Source organism: Bactrocera oleae, chromosome 4, assembly GCF_042242935.1.
Source record: "Bactrocera oleae isolate idBacOlea1 chromosome 4, idBacOlea1, whole genome shotgun sequence".
NCBI classification, from domain to species: Eukaryota; Metazoa; Arthropoda; class Insecta; order Diptera; family Tephritidae; genus Bactrocera; species Bactrocera oleae.
Window position 1 is genome coordinate 8,851,665 of NC_091538.1, and position 17,601 is coordinate 8,869,265.

At 33.5% G+C, this 17,601-nt stretch overlaps 3 protein-coding genes across 10 annotated transcripts in view; 2 read left to right on the forward strand and 1 right to left on the reverse strand.

Moving 5' to 3' along the window:
• The first annotated feature begins 980 nt into the window (after positions 1-980).
• LOC106614208 (Golgi matrix protein 130 kD) lies at positions 981-5,314 on the forward strand. Its single transcript, XM_014229823.3, has 5 exons — positions 981-1,170; positions 1,326-2,207; positions 2,271-2,507; positions 2,567-3,106; positions 3,158-5,314. The coding sequence occupies exons 1-5, from the start codon at positions 1,111-1,113 to the stop codon at positions 4,100-4,102; spliced, it is 2,664 nt and encodes an 887-aa protein (XP_014085298.2). The 5' UTR covers positions 981-1,110; the 3' UTR covers positions 4,103-5,314.
• On the reverse strand, positions 5,203-7,375 carry mei-S332 (meiotic from via Salaria 332). Of its 2 annotated transcripts, XM_014229711.3 has the most exons (6): positions 7,267-7,375; positions 6,333-7,195; positions 6,076-6,261; positions 5,952-6,002; positions 5,596-5,889; positions 5,203-5,520 (listed from the first exon to the last, which is right to left on the reverse strand). In XM_014229711.3, the coding sequence occupies exons 2-5, from the start codon at positions 7,102-7,104 to the stop codon at positions 5,621-5,623; spliced, it is 1,278 nt and encodes a 425-aa protein (XP_014085186.2). In that variant the 5' UTR covers positions 7,105-7,195; positions 7,267-7,375; the 3' UTR covers positions 5,203-5,520; positions 5,596-5,620. The 2 variants fall into 2 exon arrangements, with proteins under 2 accessions (XP_014085186.2, XP_036230999.2); XM_036375106.2 differs by having other exon boundaries at positions 5,203-5,889.
• Positions 7,376-8,243: 868 nt separating this feature from the next.
• Positions 8,244-17,601, forward strand: part of Vrp1 (Verprolin 1) — a 31,579-nt gene continuing 22,221 nt past the window's right edge. For 3 of the 7 annotated variants that reach the window (XM_036375035.2, XM_070109150.1, XM_014229783.3), the window contains exon 1: positions 8,245-8,907. The gene's annotated coding sequence lies outside the window, so the exon portion shown is untranslated. Of the gene's footprint in view, positions 8,908-14,312; positions 14,557-17,601 lie in introns of those variants that run through there. The other 4 variants (XM_070109152.1, XM_036375030.2, XM_036375036.2 and 1 more) reach the window with 4 other exon arrangements.

Genomic DNA, 17,601 nt, shown 5'->3' on the forward strand with positions numbered 1-17,601 from the left:
ATGCTCTCTAAATTTCATTAATATTTCTCATACACAGCGGCATTGAGGTCCCCATATTCAGAATCACAGCGCCGTGGCATTAATTCAACAAGTTTTTGGCATCTTTCGGTGGAAATAGACTCCCATTCGTATTCGGAGAAGTACTTAAATTCGATCTGCTATTACTAAACAAGTAAACGAACTAAGCTAACATGATGGGTCAGCTTGAAGACTACAGTGATCCGATCTGAACAATATGTTCGAAAATTATTGCGTTGCCTTGGCCCATGCCAAATTGTATGAAGATATGTTGTGAAATAAAGAAGTTTTCTATAAACGGGCTGGATTTGATCGGCCAGTTTGTATATCAGCTTTATGCTATAGTAGTCCGATCTGAACAAGGGTTCAGTGGCCCTATAAAATGTAAATAAAAGGGTCATTGACCCCATACAATGTAAACAAAGGTTGTGGACTTGGTTAAATGTAAACAAAAATGTTATAGACCTCATAAAATGTAAACAAAGGTGTCACCCGTACTTAGCCCTTCCTTACTTGCTTTTCTGTAGTAATAGACTCTCATACTAATTATTAAAATTATTATATATAATAGAGCAATAGAGCCACTTTAAACGTTATGTTTGCACAATGTTACAATTTCTTTATAAAAATTGTCGATAAAGTCGTACAAAAACTGTTAGCAGCAGGAAGCAAAGAACGGAAGCGAGAACTAGGCGCGAAATTTGCATCCAATTCACAATAGCACTCAGTTAAATTTTCTTAGTGAGAAGAAGCAAGCATAAAATTTCTATTTTGGACAGAAACTTTTTTTACTTCATAAGTTTATTTAAACGTTTATATTTTATTATTAAATATTAACATATACGATATTTTTTTTTTTTGATAAATTCAATAAGCTTTAAAATATTGTGTAGTAATGAAACACACCTGTATGTATGTTAACCAAATCACTGTGAATTAATTTTTCGTTGACTTTTTTGAGGTGTCAAAGTGTCAGTGTGTCAGTCTAATATTTATTTTTTCAATTGTGTTTTCGAGCATTCAATATTTTAACAATATTTTATAAATCTACCATAAATATTATATTTTGGAAGCAAGCCCCAACAGTAAACCATGCCAGGTGAAGAAGCAAATGAGAGTAAGGCACAAAAATTGGCTGCCGCAAGGAAAAAGGTAAAAACATTAATAATGACACGTCACAGCGACAAGTCCCTTGAATGTTTTTTCGCTGTTCGTGCTTATAAGTGTGTGTTTGTGCTGTGTTTTGGGGGACTTGGGTGTTGTTTTTATTGATCTGTGTAATGAAAAAAAAAACAATTTATTTGTAGTTGAGAGAATACCAGAAACGTGGTGCTGCGGAAAATGCCAATTCTGCACCTACAGAATCGCATAGCAGTAGCATCGCCGGTGGCAGCAGTATTTCAAGTAACATATCTGAGGCATCCGATTATGATATATCTACCAATGGCCATGAGGCTACAAGCGCTAATATGCAAACATCAATCGACAATAACATTGCGACGGATAATTCAGCAACAGCTGAGTTAGCAGTAAGTACAACGGAAGTTATTGCAACTCCTATATCTACTGTGTATGACCCAACACCACCCACTGCCGCTAGTTACTTCCAAACCACAACACAAGATTTTCCAGCACTAACGCTGGATAGTTTTTCGGCGCCAACAGTTGCAACAACTGTGATAAAAGAAACTACAACAGATCAAATGCAACTACAGCATGTTAATGCAATTCAAGTGCTTATAACTGAGAAGGCTGCGTTAACAACAGATTTGAATAAATATCGCACTTTATGTCGCGAGCGTGAATTGGAAGCGGAAGAGCTGCGTACGCAGTTGGAATCGACGACACAACGTCAAGAGGAACTACTACAACACTATCAAGTGCAGCAACAAAGCTTAGAACAATTGCGTAACACAAATGCTGAGCTGCAACATAAATTAGCGCAATCGACGGCAAAACAAGAAGATCTAGCCGGTCATCTAGATGAGTTAAAACGACTGCTAGATGTAATGCAGCAACGCGCCACAGATGTTGAACATCAGTTCAAAGAAAAAACCAATGAGCTTGAAATGGCACAACTGCGCATACGTCAACTGTCGGATGAGGCAAATGTGAATCAGCCCGATAATCGTGTAGAAACACTAACACAAACACAATTCATGTACGAACAGCAGATCAGAGACTTACAGGTGAGTTAAAGTGTTTGAATAAAAGTATAAGCATTCTCAAAATTTAAAATTCCATTACCTCAGGCTATGGTGCAGCAGTTGACGTACGATAAAGAGCAAGCAAACAATCAATATCAGAGCTATGTAAAACATTTAAATGTGGAATTAAGCAATTTGAGCGAAAAGAATTCTGAATTGTTGGATGAGTACACAAAGCAACAAGAACGTGAACGTCAACTGGTGGATCATATAGGCGCACTTGAAAAGGACATACAAAAGAATCTAAGCCGGCAAGATCAGTTAAGGAAAGAGAAAGAGCAGGTATAATTTATTTTGCGTACCTATTTATATACAACTATACTAACTTTAGCTTTAATTAGGAATCCCTAACGCGCAGCGTAGCACCCGACCAAGAAGTGGAAAAACTAAAAGAACAATTTGCCGATTATGAATTGGAACGTCATGAATTTCAACTGAAAATTAAATCTCAAGAAGATCGTCTTGAAATTCTCAGTAGTGAATTAGAGGAGAAGCAAACAAAATTGGAACAATTGGAGGAGCATATGCGAAATTATGCTGCCGAACAGCCCGACCAAACCAAATTATTAGCCACAATGGAGTCGGACAAAATCGCAGCTTCTCGTGCGCTTGCACAAAACTACGAACTGAAAAAACAACTAGATGAGTTGGAGCTGCGCTTCGTACAATTGACAAACGATAAAGCGGAGTTAATGAATAAATTGGATGCCGAAGAGCATGCCAATCGTGAAATGCGTGCGAACTACATTGAAATGGAAGAACGCCTACACACTATTGATGAGCGTTTCAAATATAAGGACGAAGAAATGATACGACTTTCACATGAGAATATGGAACTAGCTAATAAAGCAACAGCTTTGCAAAGGAAATTACAACGCCAGGTAAACTAAAAAAAAACTGAGAGCTTCTGTAAGCATTTATGCTATTTTCAGGGAAAGAAGGCCATTTCAGGGAAGGACGATCATGTAGATGAGCACAACGTTGAATCGCACGAACATCAACACAACGGTTGTGGCGACGAACATGAACATACCCATGTACATGATCATAACGAACACGAACATGAGCATGATCATCATGAACACGAGCTGGATCATCACGAACACGAGCATGATCATCACGAACACGAGCATGATCATCACCAAGACGAGCATGATCATCACGCACACGATCATTACGAGGATCATCACGAACATAACCTCTATAATGGACATGAGCAATCACAGCACCATCGCCAACATGTAAAGCAATTATCCACAAGCAGCAGCAACACTAGCACACCATACCTACCGACCGAAGAAGCCGTCGAGCGTTTAGAGCAACGCTTCACACGTCTCATGTCACAGGTGGCCGATTTAACTGATGAAAAACAACGCTTGGAACATTTAGTGCTACAACTGCAAGGCGAAACTGAGACAATTGGCGAATATATAACGCTGTATCAAACACAAAGACGCATGCTAAAGCAACGTGAATACGAAAAGGCTGCACAAATGCAGCTTTTGCAGCGTGAACGTGAGCAATTGCGCGAGCGAATCGCCGTACTTAATAATCTAGTAAATAGTCTGGGCGCAGATATGCCGCACAGCATACCGAACCTACAAGAAAATTTACACGCCAGTAGCATAGCAAATGATGGTGATGTTGCAGCTGATGCCAGCACGCCTTTGATTGCGTTAGAAGCTAGTGAAGCGCTTGAAGAGCAACACAATCAACCAGATTCACAATTGCCTGCGAACGAATCACGTCAAATATTAACAAAAATTCAGAACATAATATCTGAAATAAATGAGAACACACAGCACATTCCAGATGTGGCAACGGCGCAAACAGTCGACCATATAAATTGTTGTCTTGGCAAAATTGAAGTTGTTTAGAGCTGACAAAATGCCTGTGTGCATTAACAGAATGTGTGTATATCTGTGGTTATGTGCTTCACTGCAGTCATACACCATGTCATGGGGTTTCAAATATGTTTGTTTGTATGTAAGCTACCGCTATTGTTATATATGTTTGTCAGCTTATTGGACTTTTGTGTAACTCTAATTTAATTTGTCGATCATTTTGATAATTATGCAATTACGATTTATAGCGACACTTTATGAACTTATTTACAGTGTTTCAAGTAATATAATACAAAAATATTTAAATAAAATTTGTAAGTTTTGTGCCGTAATGAAGGTGTCATTTGTTGTTGGTGTTGTAGCGAGTCGTCGAAATAACAGCGCTTGCTGGATAAAATCCGTGTGAATTCTGTTAACGTAGAACGTGCTTTTGTAGGACCGTTGTGTATACATACAGTTATTATGAAACGAACATTGTTCCGGTCTATGTGCATATAGAAATTTGAATGCTTGATCCTCAATATAAGAAAATGTAATTTCAAACTTTATATTTGCAAATCCTGCCCAGAATTTCAATTGCAGCTAATTTCATCTCCTAAATTTCAAACTAGACAAACACAGGGTTGTATAAACTCAAACGCATGAATTGAAATAAATGTCAAAACCTTTCAAATTTTATTTGAAATAACTTTTAATTCAATATTACCTATGTTGAGCTTTATTAAATTTTAATATTATTGCAAATTTAAACTTTTTCTACTTACGCTTTGAGAACCACTCGTATTATGTATAAAACATATAACTAAGTAATTGCAGTACAATTGGCAATGCTACACTAGTTTCTGCCAACAACAGAAGGAAGGAACAACACTTCAGCACTAAAACGGTTTCATTTCTTTACCCCGTTATGCATAAATTCAATGTCTTCTTTTTAAGCAATTATTTCCTTTGAATGACGATTTACTTTAGCAAACGGCTTATTGTCTTCGCCTGTTGTTTTTGTGAACTTATTCAGTCAAGTTCAAGTGTTCGAAATATATAATAACAAGCAGCCCAAAGTTACATAAATACATCCATTAATTTTACTTAAGTTTTTGATAATTTTCCTCTACAGTTTAATAAAATAACACATGTTCATTTTTAGATACTCAATGTTTTTATTACCTATAATGAGCTTAATTAAAACATGCTGACGTCTTGTACATATTTTTAAACCACCGTTAAAACAACGCGCTTTTACGTAAATAGATAGTGATGATCTGTCTCAACAAGTATACGGTGCTGGTTTATTAACTATGCACGCATAAAAATAAATTTCTTATGATATGTAGCAATGAAATCAGTTCACTTTGTTTTATGCTCAATCATGGAGCTCTGTATTCATATTAGAAATTTGAATGATCATTGCTTGAATTCTCCCTAGAATTTCAATTGCAGCTAAAACAAAATAACTGCAAAAATATACTTCAAAGTACCATGAGTGTTACTAATAACTAAATATAATAATATTATTTAAAGAATATTACCTAAGTTTTTAATGAATAATAATATTTAACGCTTCTTCGTTGAGCCTTTTCTTTTGCCACTGTCGCTCCGTAGTTTTGCTCTTAAACTAGGTTCTGCTAAAGTTGTTGGCGCACATCTGCGTGATGGCCGACCACATAGGCTTGGTGTCGGTGATGACAAACTACATGAGCTACCGCATGTGGTTTCATCAGTCGTTGCCTCTGCCATTGCTGCTTTTATGCCATGACATGGTGTACTGCAGGATGCTTCCAAGAAATTACCCATAGAAAATTGGGTTAAACCCAAACTTAACTCTGTCAATATAAACATTATAAATACACTTATATAATGCCTTTAAATAATAACACATACGTACCATCATTTCTTATGTTTTCAACTGAAATCTCATATTCTGGCATAAGTGTGTCTATAAATGTTTGCAAATTAATATTATATTGAAACACTTGTTTCTACAAAAATATGTCATGCATTAGACTCACTTTCAGTGCTAAAATGTATCACTGCCGGTTGTGGTGCATGCATACGTTTAACTTTCACCACAACATGACGTTTAAAATTTTCTTCATCAACAGCCTTCCACTTATTATTATCTGTTATTGTGCTCCCTGAAACACGTAACGAATGGTTCATTGCATGTATCAAATCATCCTCCACTTCCATGTCACCTAAAAATAATAATTGTATTAAATTATTTATAAAGTTTGATGTATTTGTTGGCGACAATTTTAATACATACCAATTTCCACATTACGTGGAATTTCTATAGAATTTTCATTGTCACTGCACCGATTACGCCCTTTTCCACGTCTTGTTACAAAATTTTCTTTATTTTCGACTTGATCAATATTAATATTGGATATATCTCTGATTGGTTGTCTATTTCGTTTCTCAACTACTGTACACTTCTTACCGCCACCATTTTCTTCACATTCTTCTTCACTAGCTTCCTTAATGCAATGCAAATCTGCATTTTCGTAGCTCTCTTCGAGTTCCACATCAATTACATTATCTTTGTTTATTGAGTTATCCAAATCCATATCACTACCAGATTCAGATTCTTCTAATTTACTTGTTTCAGTTTGCTCAATAATAGCATGACTGGCATATGGTCGCCGTGTTGGCGACATTCGTACGCTATTTTGGCGGGACACTGCACTAGAACGACGAAATTCTCTGACAATATGTGTGCTTCTACGTCTGGAACTGTTGCTATCACTTTTAGCACTGGAGCCATTAATGTAATTTGAATTTTGTCCACAACTGATACAGCCTAGTAATTCTGGTACATTTACGTTGGCATCGATATCACGCATTAATGCCATAAAATTGTGTGCTACTAATGAAAGTACACGATCACGATATTCGCGCTCGCCCTCAACACGTATACGATGCTGTTCCATTAACTCTGCACGCGTTAAAACCAATTCATTTTGATATGTTGTAATGGTTTGTTTTAATTCTCTATTAGCATCAACTAACTCCTTATTGAGTAGCTTGTAGTCACCCATTGTTATAAATCCAAGCTAATTTATTAAGAAAATATTCCAAACAGCTAAGAATCCAAGTCCGTTCACTGACTTAATATTTAACCACCGTGCTCTACAGTTACATAGAAATTACACTGTTTAGTTCTTATAATTAAAAAAATGTAATTCAAGCTTTATACTTACAAACCCTGCCAAGAATTAAAATTGCAGCTAGTTTTCCTCTCCTAAAATTCAAACAAATATTTGAAATAAGAACAAAACAAAATGAAGACAGCACAGAGTTGTATAGACTCTGCTTGAATTGAAATAAAAATTAAAACAATTCAAGCATTATTTAAAATAACCTTTTATTATTTCAATGTTATATGTACTATATTGTGCATGAAATTTTAATATTATTACAAATTAAAACATTTTCTATTCAAACTGTTAATCACATTCGTTTAATATATAAAACTTATAACTAAGTGATTCCAGTATAACTGGCAACAATTTCGGACAATGTTACACCAGTTTTTGCTGACATTAGGAATTATCTCTATAATTGAATAAAATATCCTAAGATCATATTAAGAAACTCAAATTTTTTATTAATTACTTACATGTAAAACATAAACTTAATTGAAACCCCTTCTAGACATTTTCCAACAACTATTCAAAACAAAATAACACAGGGTTGTAATAAATTTAAATGCTTTAAAAGAAACATATTCAAAGCTTCTCAAGCTTGGTTGAACGTATCCCGCCCAACAAAATAAACAAAGCATACTCCCGATATTTTGTAAATTTTATGGTATATTATAATATATTAATTTCTTACATTAGATAGATATAATTTGAATTTTGGCTGTAACTGTTATTATCCTGAAAAGCCATTTTCAGATAAATCACTGGTTAATTACTCAAAAGCATTACCAAAGATTTCTGTTTAAGTTTCTATGTATTTTTTGCAAGTGGTCGTCCAATGTTGCTTTAAGCTCCTTATCAAGAAAAATGTCTATACAATGTTGGAGATACTGCTTAAGCATATCTATGCTTAAGCATTCAAAGAATAACAATTTTATTAATGCGGCCAAACGGCATCCCCTTTTATAAAATTCTTCTTCGCCTCTAATTTGACAGCAAATATTGACAGTAATTTATTGTGAATGGTAATTCTTGCAAATTTTCGTTCACGTCTGTTCATTATTTCCACAACGGGAAGTTTGTTATCCATGAAATAAGTTAAATATTTTAAAAAGCTCTTTGAGGAGGCTAACATATATGATTAATGTTGACGAAAAAAGTCTTTTTTAACAGACAAAACAGTGTTAGCCAAAATAAAATTGCTTAACAGGAATAGCAGCACAGCTGTGTGATAAAATGAGTGTCCAATGGACATAGTGCAAAAACGAAAAGAGTTGAATTGTCAGTAAAGAAAAAAGAAATAAACGACATCATGAAAATGGGCGAATGCGTTTAGTATTTCAACAATTAACATATTTTGCAACATAGCTTAAGCATACTAAGAAGTCGTATATACCAACTGATTTAATGTGGAACTGTGAAAATAGTACGATAAAACGAAGTTCTTAAAATCTAAGCAATGATGACGTTTTGTCTCTACGAATAATCAAGACAGACAAGTCATATACGGATCTGGTATTAATTTTTTTGTGTGCTGGTTGCTCAGTGTAATTTTTAAAGTGTTTCCTAAAAGTTTCTGTGATCGCATTATAGGTCGTACAAAGTGCAAAACTTCGCTTAACATCTTTACAGAACACTTGAACATATAAACGCACAAATAAAACATCAGCTACACTTATACATATTAACTACGTACAGGTGAGTTTATCAGTTAACCACCCCTCGTTAGTGCAGTGATTTCGCATTAGTATTTTTTTAGTTAATGAACAAACGCTTGAAAATAACTTTAGAATTTTTGTTCACACAATTACTTCCTTATGGCTAATCCTATTAGCGGGAGCTCATTGACATCTATAGAAGCGTAACCCAGAAAGAGTACATTGTCGCGACGACCCAACGCCAGGCATAGCAGGTCAAAACATGCAAAAGTTAGAGGGTGGTTGGCAGGAGGTGAATTGTTTACATACAATATCGAATACACAACATGCTTTACAGAAAAAAAAAACACCACTGCAGCGCATGCCGCTCTGATTCATGCATGCTAACATATTATTGCGTATATTTTCGTTTGTGGGTAGTATAATATATTGGGGATGTTTGGTCTATCCTTTTCAGCCTAGCAGATTGCCTTATTAGTGCGTATATATTTTCGTTGCGACAATAGCAATTTTGTTGAAAAATTCTCGTGTAAGTTGAGTTCTTGCGCTTTTACGCTCTAAGTGCATACAACACTTGGCTCAACAAAGAAGTGTTAAAAGCATGCATTTTCTTGCTTTCTATTTTTTAAAATGTCATAAGTGAATTCAATGTCGGAGAAAGAAGTTGAAAACAAAGGCAATTACAGCTTATACCAATGGTATAGATGCTGTTATATGCAGCTGCAGACGATTAGTCATTCGCAAGGTTGCAATATTTTTATTTAAAACGCAACACCCCCCCCCCCCCCCCCCCCCTTATAAGTTGCAAATCAATTTCAATTATAAAGTTATAGCTATATATAATTGTAATTTATTTGTAGTTCGTCAATGCTTGTGTGATTGCTTTATGATATCTTATCCGCGCAAACTTTAATTATCTACATTTTCACTTCTTTACCTTTGTTTGTGATAAGATACCCTGTAGAATTTGTAGATATGTCCCTACAAATAGTTTTAAGTATGTAGTCACATACATGTAACATACAAGCATGCTATGCTCATAGTCGTTTACTACCTATAGTTACCTAACTCATATCTTTAACAAAATTATCGAAGTTCACAAAAAAAATCTTATATTAAATAAACACTTCTTATATGCAAAAGTTTTTCTTTGTTTTTAAATAATAGTTGCTTATTTATTATGTACATATGCTGACACATCTTTTAAAGCATATAATGCATATATGTACATACATAAATGCCCTGTGTATACTGAAATTTATATGCATTAATATGCCTATTTATGATCACATCACTTCATCTCATTTGGATTTGAGTTCTGTGTGTTCTGTGTGGCAATTCACATATCCCTTGCTGTGCTCATACTTATTGTATGTGTATGTCACGTTGTGCACGTTTAACATGTAAATAAAAATAACACAGGAAACTCAACCCCCACATTGAATAAGTTGTGGTTTGAAGCCGCCAACGGGCGGGGGGCGCGAACGTTCGTTTGATCATGCTGTTTGTAGCTTGCACTTACATATGTTAAGTATTTACTCAGATTACTAGACATTAGAATATTATTTATGAACGCGTAACAGCGGTTGCAAAATATATTTAATTTTTTTTACTATTTATTTAAAATGTGGTTAATAATTAATACTACTGGCCAGCAGGCTATTATTCTTTATTAGATAAGAGAATTAACTATTGAAAATACGACACTAATTTGTGAACTATTGTTAGTATAAAAGCTTTTTTTCAGATTTCTTGTAGGTAATTGCAACAATAAAAATTTTGTAGGTTAGAATTTCATGAATCTGTTCACAACCAAATTTCTTGACTTTGCTTTTTTATGTTTATTTACTTATTACGTTTCTTTAAGGAGCACTTTTTAAAAATTCCGTAGGTAAATTTTACAGAATATAAAATGTTTTGTACATATAAATGATATAGATCTCGGCTATAGGATATAGCGGTCATACAAACTGAGCGTTCAAAAACTAGTGTTTGTGTGGAAAACTTTTTTATTTGACATGATATCTTCACGAAATTTGGCATAGATTCTTGTCCAAGGTAAAGCTACAATCTCCGAACATATTATTCAGATCGTACCACTATATTTTTTATACATTTTTAGGCTATAAGAAATGCACCTGTAAAGGGCATTGTGGTTATGGTGCAGCCGATGTTAACGTGTTTTCTTATTTTTTAAATTAGTTTTATCAAATTTCATTTTATTATGTGGCACTTTAACCACAACAAAAATGGATTACATCAGTTTGAGTGCTGATTGATGCAGCGAAACATTACTCACAATAAATAAATTAGCATGCTTTGAAGGCAAGACACAAACAAACATACATATTTGACGCAGCCACAATTGCTTCCACAAATGTCATGGCTATACACCACAGTTTGACATTGGAGACTGCCAACGGCTGACTAATAGACTTTTGCGCTTGCCACTTAACTGATTTAAGTAACTAAAATTTATAACTACAAAAGCAACAAAATGTAAAAAAAAAATTAAGGTAAAGCGAATACATAATTTATACACATAAGTGGTTTGTTATAACAATTGCGGTTCTGATGAATTCATTAACATATGTATGTATATATATATGTAGGCATTTAATGTAATGTAACTCGCATGCAATAATTATGCGTTGCTGAATGTTTGCTTTTGAATGCAGCTTCCACTTACTTGTATATCAAAGTATGTGTGAAACATCACCTGTATAAGAGCATTAATCAAAAAAAAAGCGCAATTATTTGAGCTCATTCAGCTATCAAAAATTGCATTATTTTCTGCATCACCTCCGCATAGTCACACGCACGCGCTTACTTGCCTATATACATCAACTCGAAATTGCAATGAAAGACAATTGTGGCAAATAAAAGAAATACATACGTATATAAATATGTATACAAATACATACGAATGAAATAACTGATCGCAAAAGAAAGCTTTAACGCTGATCAGCTGCCAACTTGCCGTGATTTATTTCTATGTATTTTTTTATATATATGTACATATATTTTTTATAATATTTTTTTTATATATTGTATATATTTTTATTATCTATTTATTTTTTTTTTTTTATATTTTGTTTTGTTATATATTTATTATTTTTTTTATATTTTATTTTATTTTTTATATATTATTATTTTTTTTTTATAATAATTTTTTTTTTATATATATTTTTTTTTTATATTTAATTATTTTTTTTTTTATTTTGTTTTTTTATATTTTATTTATTTTTATATTTTTTTTTTTTTTATGTTTTTATAAATTACTTTATATTTTTATTTTTTTAATTCATATTTGTTGCGAGTTAACTGAGCGCTGTTGAGTGTGCTGAGTTGTGTTAGGTTGGGCTCACTGCATGAAGTAATTGACGAATTGAGTGATAGTTTGACTATATGTCCATTGACTAACAATATGAGATTTATTTGTAAAGGGAAAGATCAACATACTTTCACACACACTCGTATGCCTCAACTATATTGTATATGCACACAACTTATTATATTGTTATATTTCTATTATCGCGGTGTGGCGTGAATGTCATATATGCCTACCTTCATTCATATACCTACACACACATACATTTATAGGGTTAAGTAAGCGTCTGTAGCTGGTTTTATAATTAATTAAATGCGGCAAGTGTGCAGAAAAGTGCATTGATAATCGGCTACTCTGTCTATCTATAAACATATATACATGTGAGTGTGCTTATTTTTACATTACCTTTTCAACACATTAACCTGATCAACATTTTAAAACGTAATGAAATTAGAGTTAGCGTCGTTATAACAGGTTTTTAAAATTATTTATAAAAAATTTTTTATACAAGATCAAAATCAAGTTCTATAAAGAAAACTTTTTTATTTGACAAGATATCTTTACGAAATTTGAAATAGATTATTATTCAAGACAGCGCTACAAGCTCCGTACAAATTGTTTAGAACGGATCACTATAGCATATAGCTTGCAAACAAACTAACCGATCCAAATCAAGTTTTTGTATGGAGAACTTTTTTATTTGACAGGATATCTTCACGAAATTCGGTATAGATTATTGTATATTTTATTGTCCAACGCAGCGCTACAATCTCCGAACATATACAGATCGTTCCACTAAGGCATATAGCTTTCATACAAATTAACCGATCAAAATCAAGTTTTTGTACAGAAAATTTTTTTATTCGACAATTTGAAGAATATGTTATTATATTCGGTGTGACCGAAGCTATCGTGTTTTTTTTCTTTCTTTAACAACAATTATGTATGTATGTATGTAAAACCCGTGTGACTTCATCACATGCCGCATAATTTAGAACTTAAATTTTGTACATACTCATATATACCATATATACATACATACAATTCCGATTACTCATCGTAAGCCGTATGATATTGCTTATAACGTCCACTTTTTGTAAATGCTAAATTGTTGTAAAAATTTCTTAAATCATGTAGTGAACGTTAATTTTTGTTGCTGTTGTTTAACTGATTTAATATGCAGTTTATTTAGAAAATCCCAATGTCATTTAAGCTGCGTAATCGTTTTGACTCATAAGCCTATAAATTATTGCAATAAATACATTTTTTCATTTAAGGAAATGCATACAATTCGATCGTTGGCGACTTGCATTGTATGTTTGTTACCTATATGTCTTTGTTATAAACATTTCCGTAGTTGAAAGTTTTTTATTTTTATAAAATAACCTTTATATGAAATTTTCTCGCCTCACTACAAATCTAACAACTTTGTAGCAAATGATGTATGTGCATATATCACCTTTTTGTTTTCATATTCAAATCAACTTCTCACATTTTCGTTTGATAAGATAAGTTTGTTTAATAGAAAATTAAGATTGTATTCAAAAAAAGCACCACAACACTCGTTGAGTGATTCACCCTAAGTGATAGAAGGCGATTAGGTTAAATTGGAATTACAGATTATTTTATAAAACAAATGTATCAGTGTGGAATTAATATTTTTTTCCAATTTCTGTTAGTTTATCTTCTGCGTAGTTTGTTTATTGCTTGATATAGTTGTAGCTCTTTATTTTGTTACTTTTTTTTATAGATATATGTATATATATATCTTTTTTTCGTGTACATATACATATGTATAGATATATATATGTAAATAGACATCACTTTCAACTGGAGAGAGAAATACGGCAACACCTGAATACTTTCCTGACTTAATACATTTTGGTGCTTTTTAACAATCGGCTCACACCACACTGGCAATGCTCTAATTACAACTTACATAAAATAAAAAAATTAACAGTAGATTTATTTATTAGCTGTCATCAATTTCGCCCAGTTCCTTTAATGGCTATCAAATGTTACAATTTCACTCATTTAACCAACCTACACACTCAATTTCCTGTTCCCGTTACAAGCAGAAAAAGTTACAATAACAAACCATTCCGCCTATTAAACGAACCAACTTGCCTTTTGACATTGTAATTTATTTATTTTTTGCAAATAGAAAATGTAGTACTTAAATGACCAAATAAATTTATTTTTGGGTGTGTTTTGTTGACAGTATTGTCAATATTCTTAAATTACAACGCTAATTGTTGGTCATCAGTGCAAAATGTAAACAACCACACGAAAACAAGTTACACGCGTCATCCTTTCGTGCTTATTGTATTCCCACGTGCGCATGTTGTCCTTTTGTATGTATGTTTGTATGTATACACACATATTTGTAAATATGTATGGTATTGTATTTGCTAATATTAACCTGTCCATTTACACGTACATTACACAGAGCTGTCAGCAAAGTTCAAAACTAATGGTATGACTTAAGCAACTAATGCATTGACTAAACTAACCTCAAATAAGCTTGTGGCTATATATTGTGTGTACATATGTACATATAAATGTGTATTTATGCAAAAGGCAGTTCAATGCGCGTCCAAGTGCATGGCACGCCTGCTTGCCTGCCGGCCTGACCTACCTCTTGACCGATAATATATAAATTTTACGTTACGCACTTACATTTGCCACTATTACTCACACACTAAATTTATTGCGTGCGCTTGTGTTAACAAATCGGGCGTGAAATGAAGCTGATGCGTGTAATAGATACATTGTCATTGCCATTTTGGCTAAGTATTCCTGCCACACAACAATTGTTGCGTAACTCATACATATAACAACAACATATAAAGTTACATTTAACATGTATGACACTTAGCTAATGCATTTAATTTGCATTTTATTTGAATGTTTTTTATTACACGTTGGCATTTGAATTAGACTAGCTAATAGTAGTAAGTGAAGAAAAAAATTGCAGTTTTAACAACTTTTTCGACTATTTTATATGTCTATATTGGCTTTGCCTATGTAATAATTGTTAGTCCAGCAACGCGTATGGCTTACAACGCGCGTGTTTGAATCGCTCATCATATGAGTGACTTACTCATTACTTTGTTGTTGGTTAAAAAAAATCAGCTAGAGAAAGCTTTTTCGTACGCGTCCCGTGTCAACTATTTTTATTGCCAAAGCAGTTATGTATATATGCATGTATTTTTTATGCAAACGTTTGCACAACACTTTACAATGTAAACATAATTTATGCGTTGAAATTTTATATAACATTAAACTGATTTTTTTATTATAATATCGTTGAAATAAATAATTTTTTTAATTAATGCAATACTTCCTACTTTTGATTAAAATATTTACGAAAATCTCATATATCACTTTCCATTGCGAGAGTATAAAATATTCGGTTACACCCGAACTTAGCCCTCCCTTGCTTGTTTTGTTTTACATTGTAAACAATGGCAGATTGGAAAAGTGAACAAAAAATTAAAAATTCTTTTCGTACCCCAAAATCTAAACACTTCGGAACACGTCGTTTGTCTTAAATGTTGCGTGTTGTATCCAATGCCGATCTTCCATTACAATAATGATTGGCGAAAGTGGAGACTCTGTGAACCCACTATAATAAAAATAAATCAGACCGAAATTCTTAAATATAAAATATGGGGTATTTGATTAAAAAAAATTTGTATGTTCTAGAATTGATAAATCCCTTTGGAAAATCCACATAAAAATATCAAGGAAATATTTGGTGGCCATTTTGGGAAAACCAATTATTGTTTTTTTACAAAAGATTAAGCCGTTGCACAATTCGTAAGAATTACAGTTATCTGCAGCTGTATTTGCTTATTGTTATACAAGTATTTTTATTACAATAGTCGTTTATGATTTCTTTGGGTTATTGCATATACCGCATATAAATCCATTCACTGATGGCTTGAATCACACTTTTTTGGAAAATAAGGCGTGCTTAAATGAGTCAACAAAAATTGAGCACCACATGAGAAAGATTTCTCATAAATGTTTTTTTTATGAACTGTTATTGATTTAATACGATTTCTTTATTATTTTTATTGCATGTTGAGTCATCGGAAAGAAAGGGGAAAGATTAGAATTCATATGAAAAAGTTGGACAACTTAAGGAGCTCGCATAACCTCTTCTGAATCAGCTAAGGCTGACAGACAAATGATTGGGACCATTATTTTTGTACATCAAATAATATATCAGAACTACGGGCTCCTAATATGTCAATAGTTTTATGCATTGTTGCTGTAGAAATTTGAGCTTACGGCTGCTTTAGTAGAGCAGCGTTAGTTTCAAAAATTAGAAAATTTCAACAGAGTTTAGGTTAGGTTCTATGGCTACAGTGCTTTGAGAAACCGGAAAAGGAACTCGTGTAATTAGACCTCAAATATCAACAAAACGCTTTAAACCCAACACAAAACTGCTTAGGCGTTTTATGTCTATTCGCCCTAGTTGACCTAGCTTACTGAAGAGGTGTCATTTGAGTTGTCAAGATGGAAGTGTTAAGAGGTTTCTACCTCGATTATTAACCTTATCGGGTGGACACCGATAGGGTAGTTTCCCAATATTCGGTACGCATTAGTGAGACTCAGCTACTTGGTACTAGAACTGAAGAAGACAGCAGAGCTCTGACCCATTCCCATGTTAGCGAAATTGAAGTAAGTTGCTTTGCTAGCTCTTTAGCTTTACAAGTTGTGGACTGTCTTATTCGATGCCGTTGATTGTGAAGCTAGGCATTTCTTAATCGATCTCGCTAGAACGATCAATGAACTCAAGGCCTGTATCGGATTGGATAGTCATTTCTCTGAAGGCCGATGCGCCCGGAGCAGTAGATCTACTGCTACCTTAATGGCCGCCACATCTACTTGAAAAATTTTGTCAACAGTCCACTAAAAGTTTAAGGTAACGGTACTAAGGTGACAGCTCTTGGCCAAAGCTAAATCCACATCCATTCTCCGTATGCATACCATACGGCTGTTAATGTTCTTGTTGTAGCGGCAGAAAACATCCGAAGTAATTAGAAGGAATGCTGTAGAGTTAACTATCCTTGGCGGCATCAAAATCTAGGTCCATCCGGTTACGTAGATTCGACTGTCGAGAACCGACCGTACGGCTGTCGAGAAAAAGTATGTAATTTATGATAGTTTTCTTCATGTCCATTTAAGTTTACTTTAGTGACTTAAACTGTTACGAATTCGCGAGTTGATTCATCAATTAGTCTTTCCTCGCGCTGTTTTTTTTTCTGTCTGGCCTTCATTAGTTTTTTTTTTCTATGCCGCACAACTGTAACTGATTTAAATCTGTCGCTACATAAACAGCTTATCAAAGTTGAAATTGATATGTATGTGTGTATGTGTACAGCTCGCAAT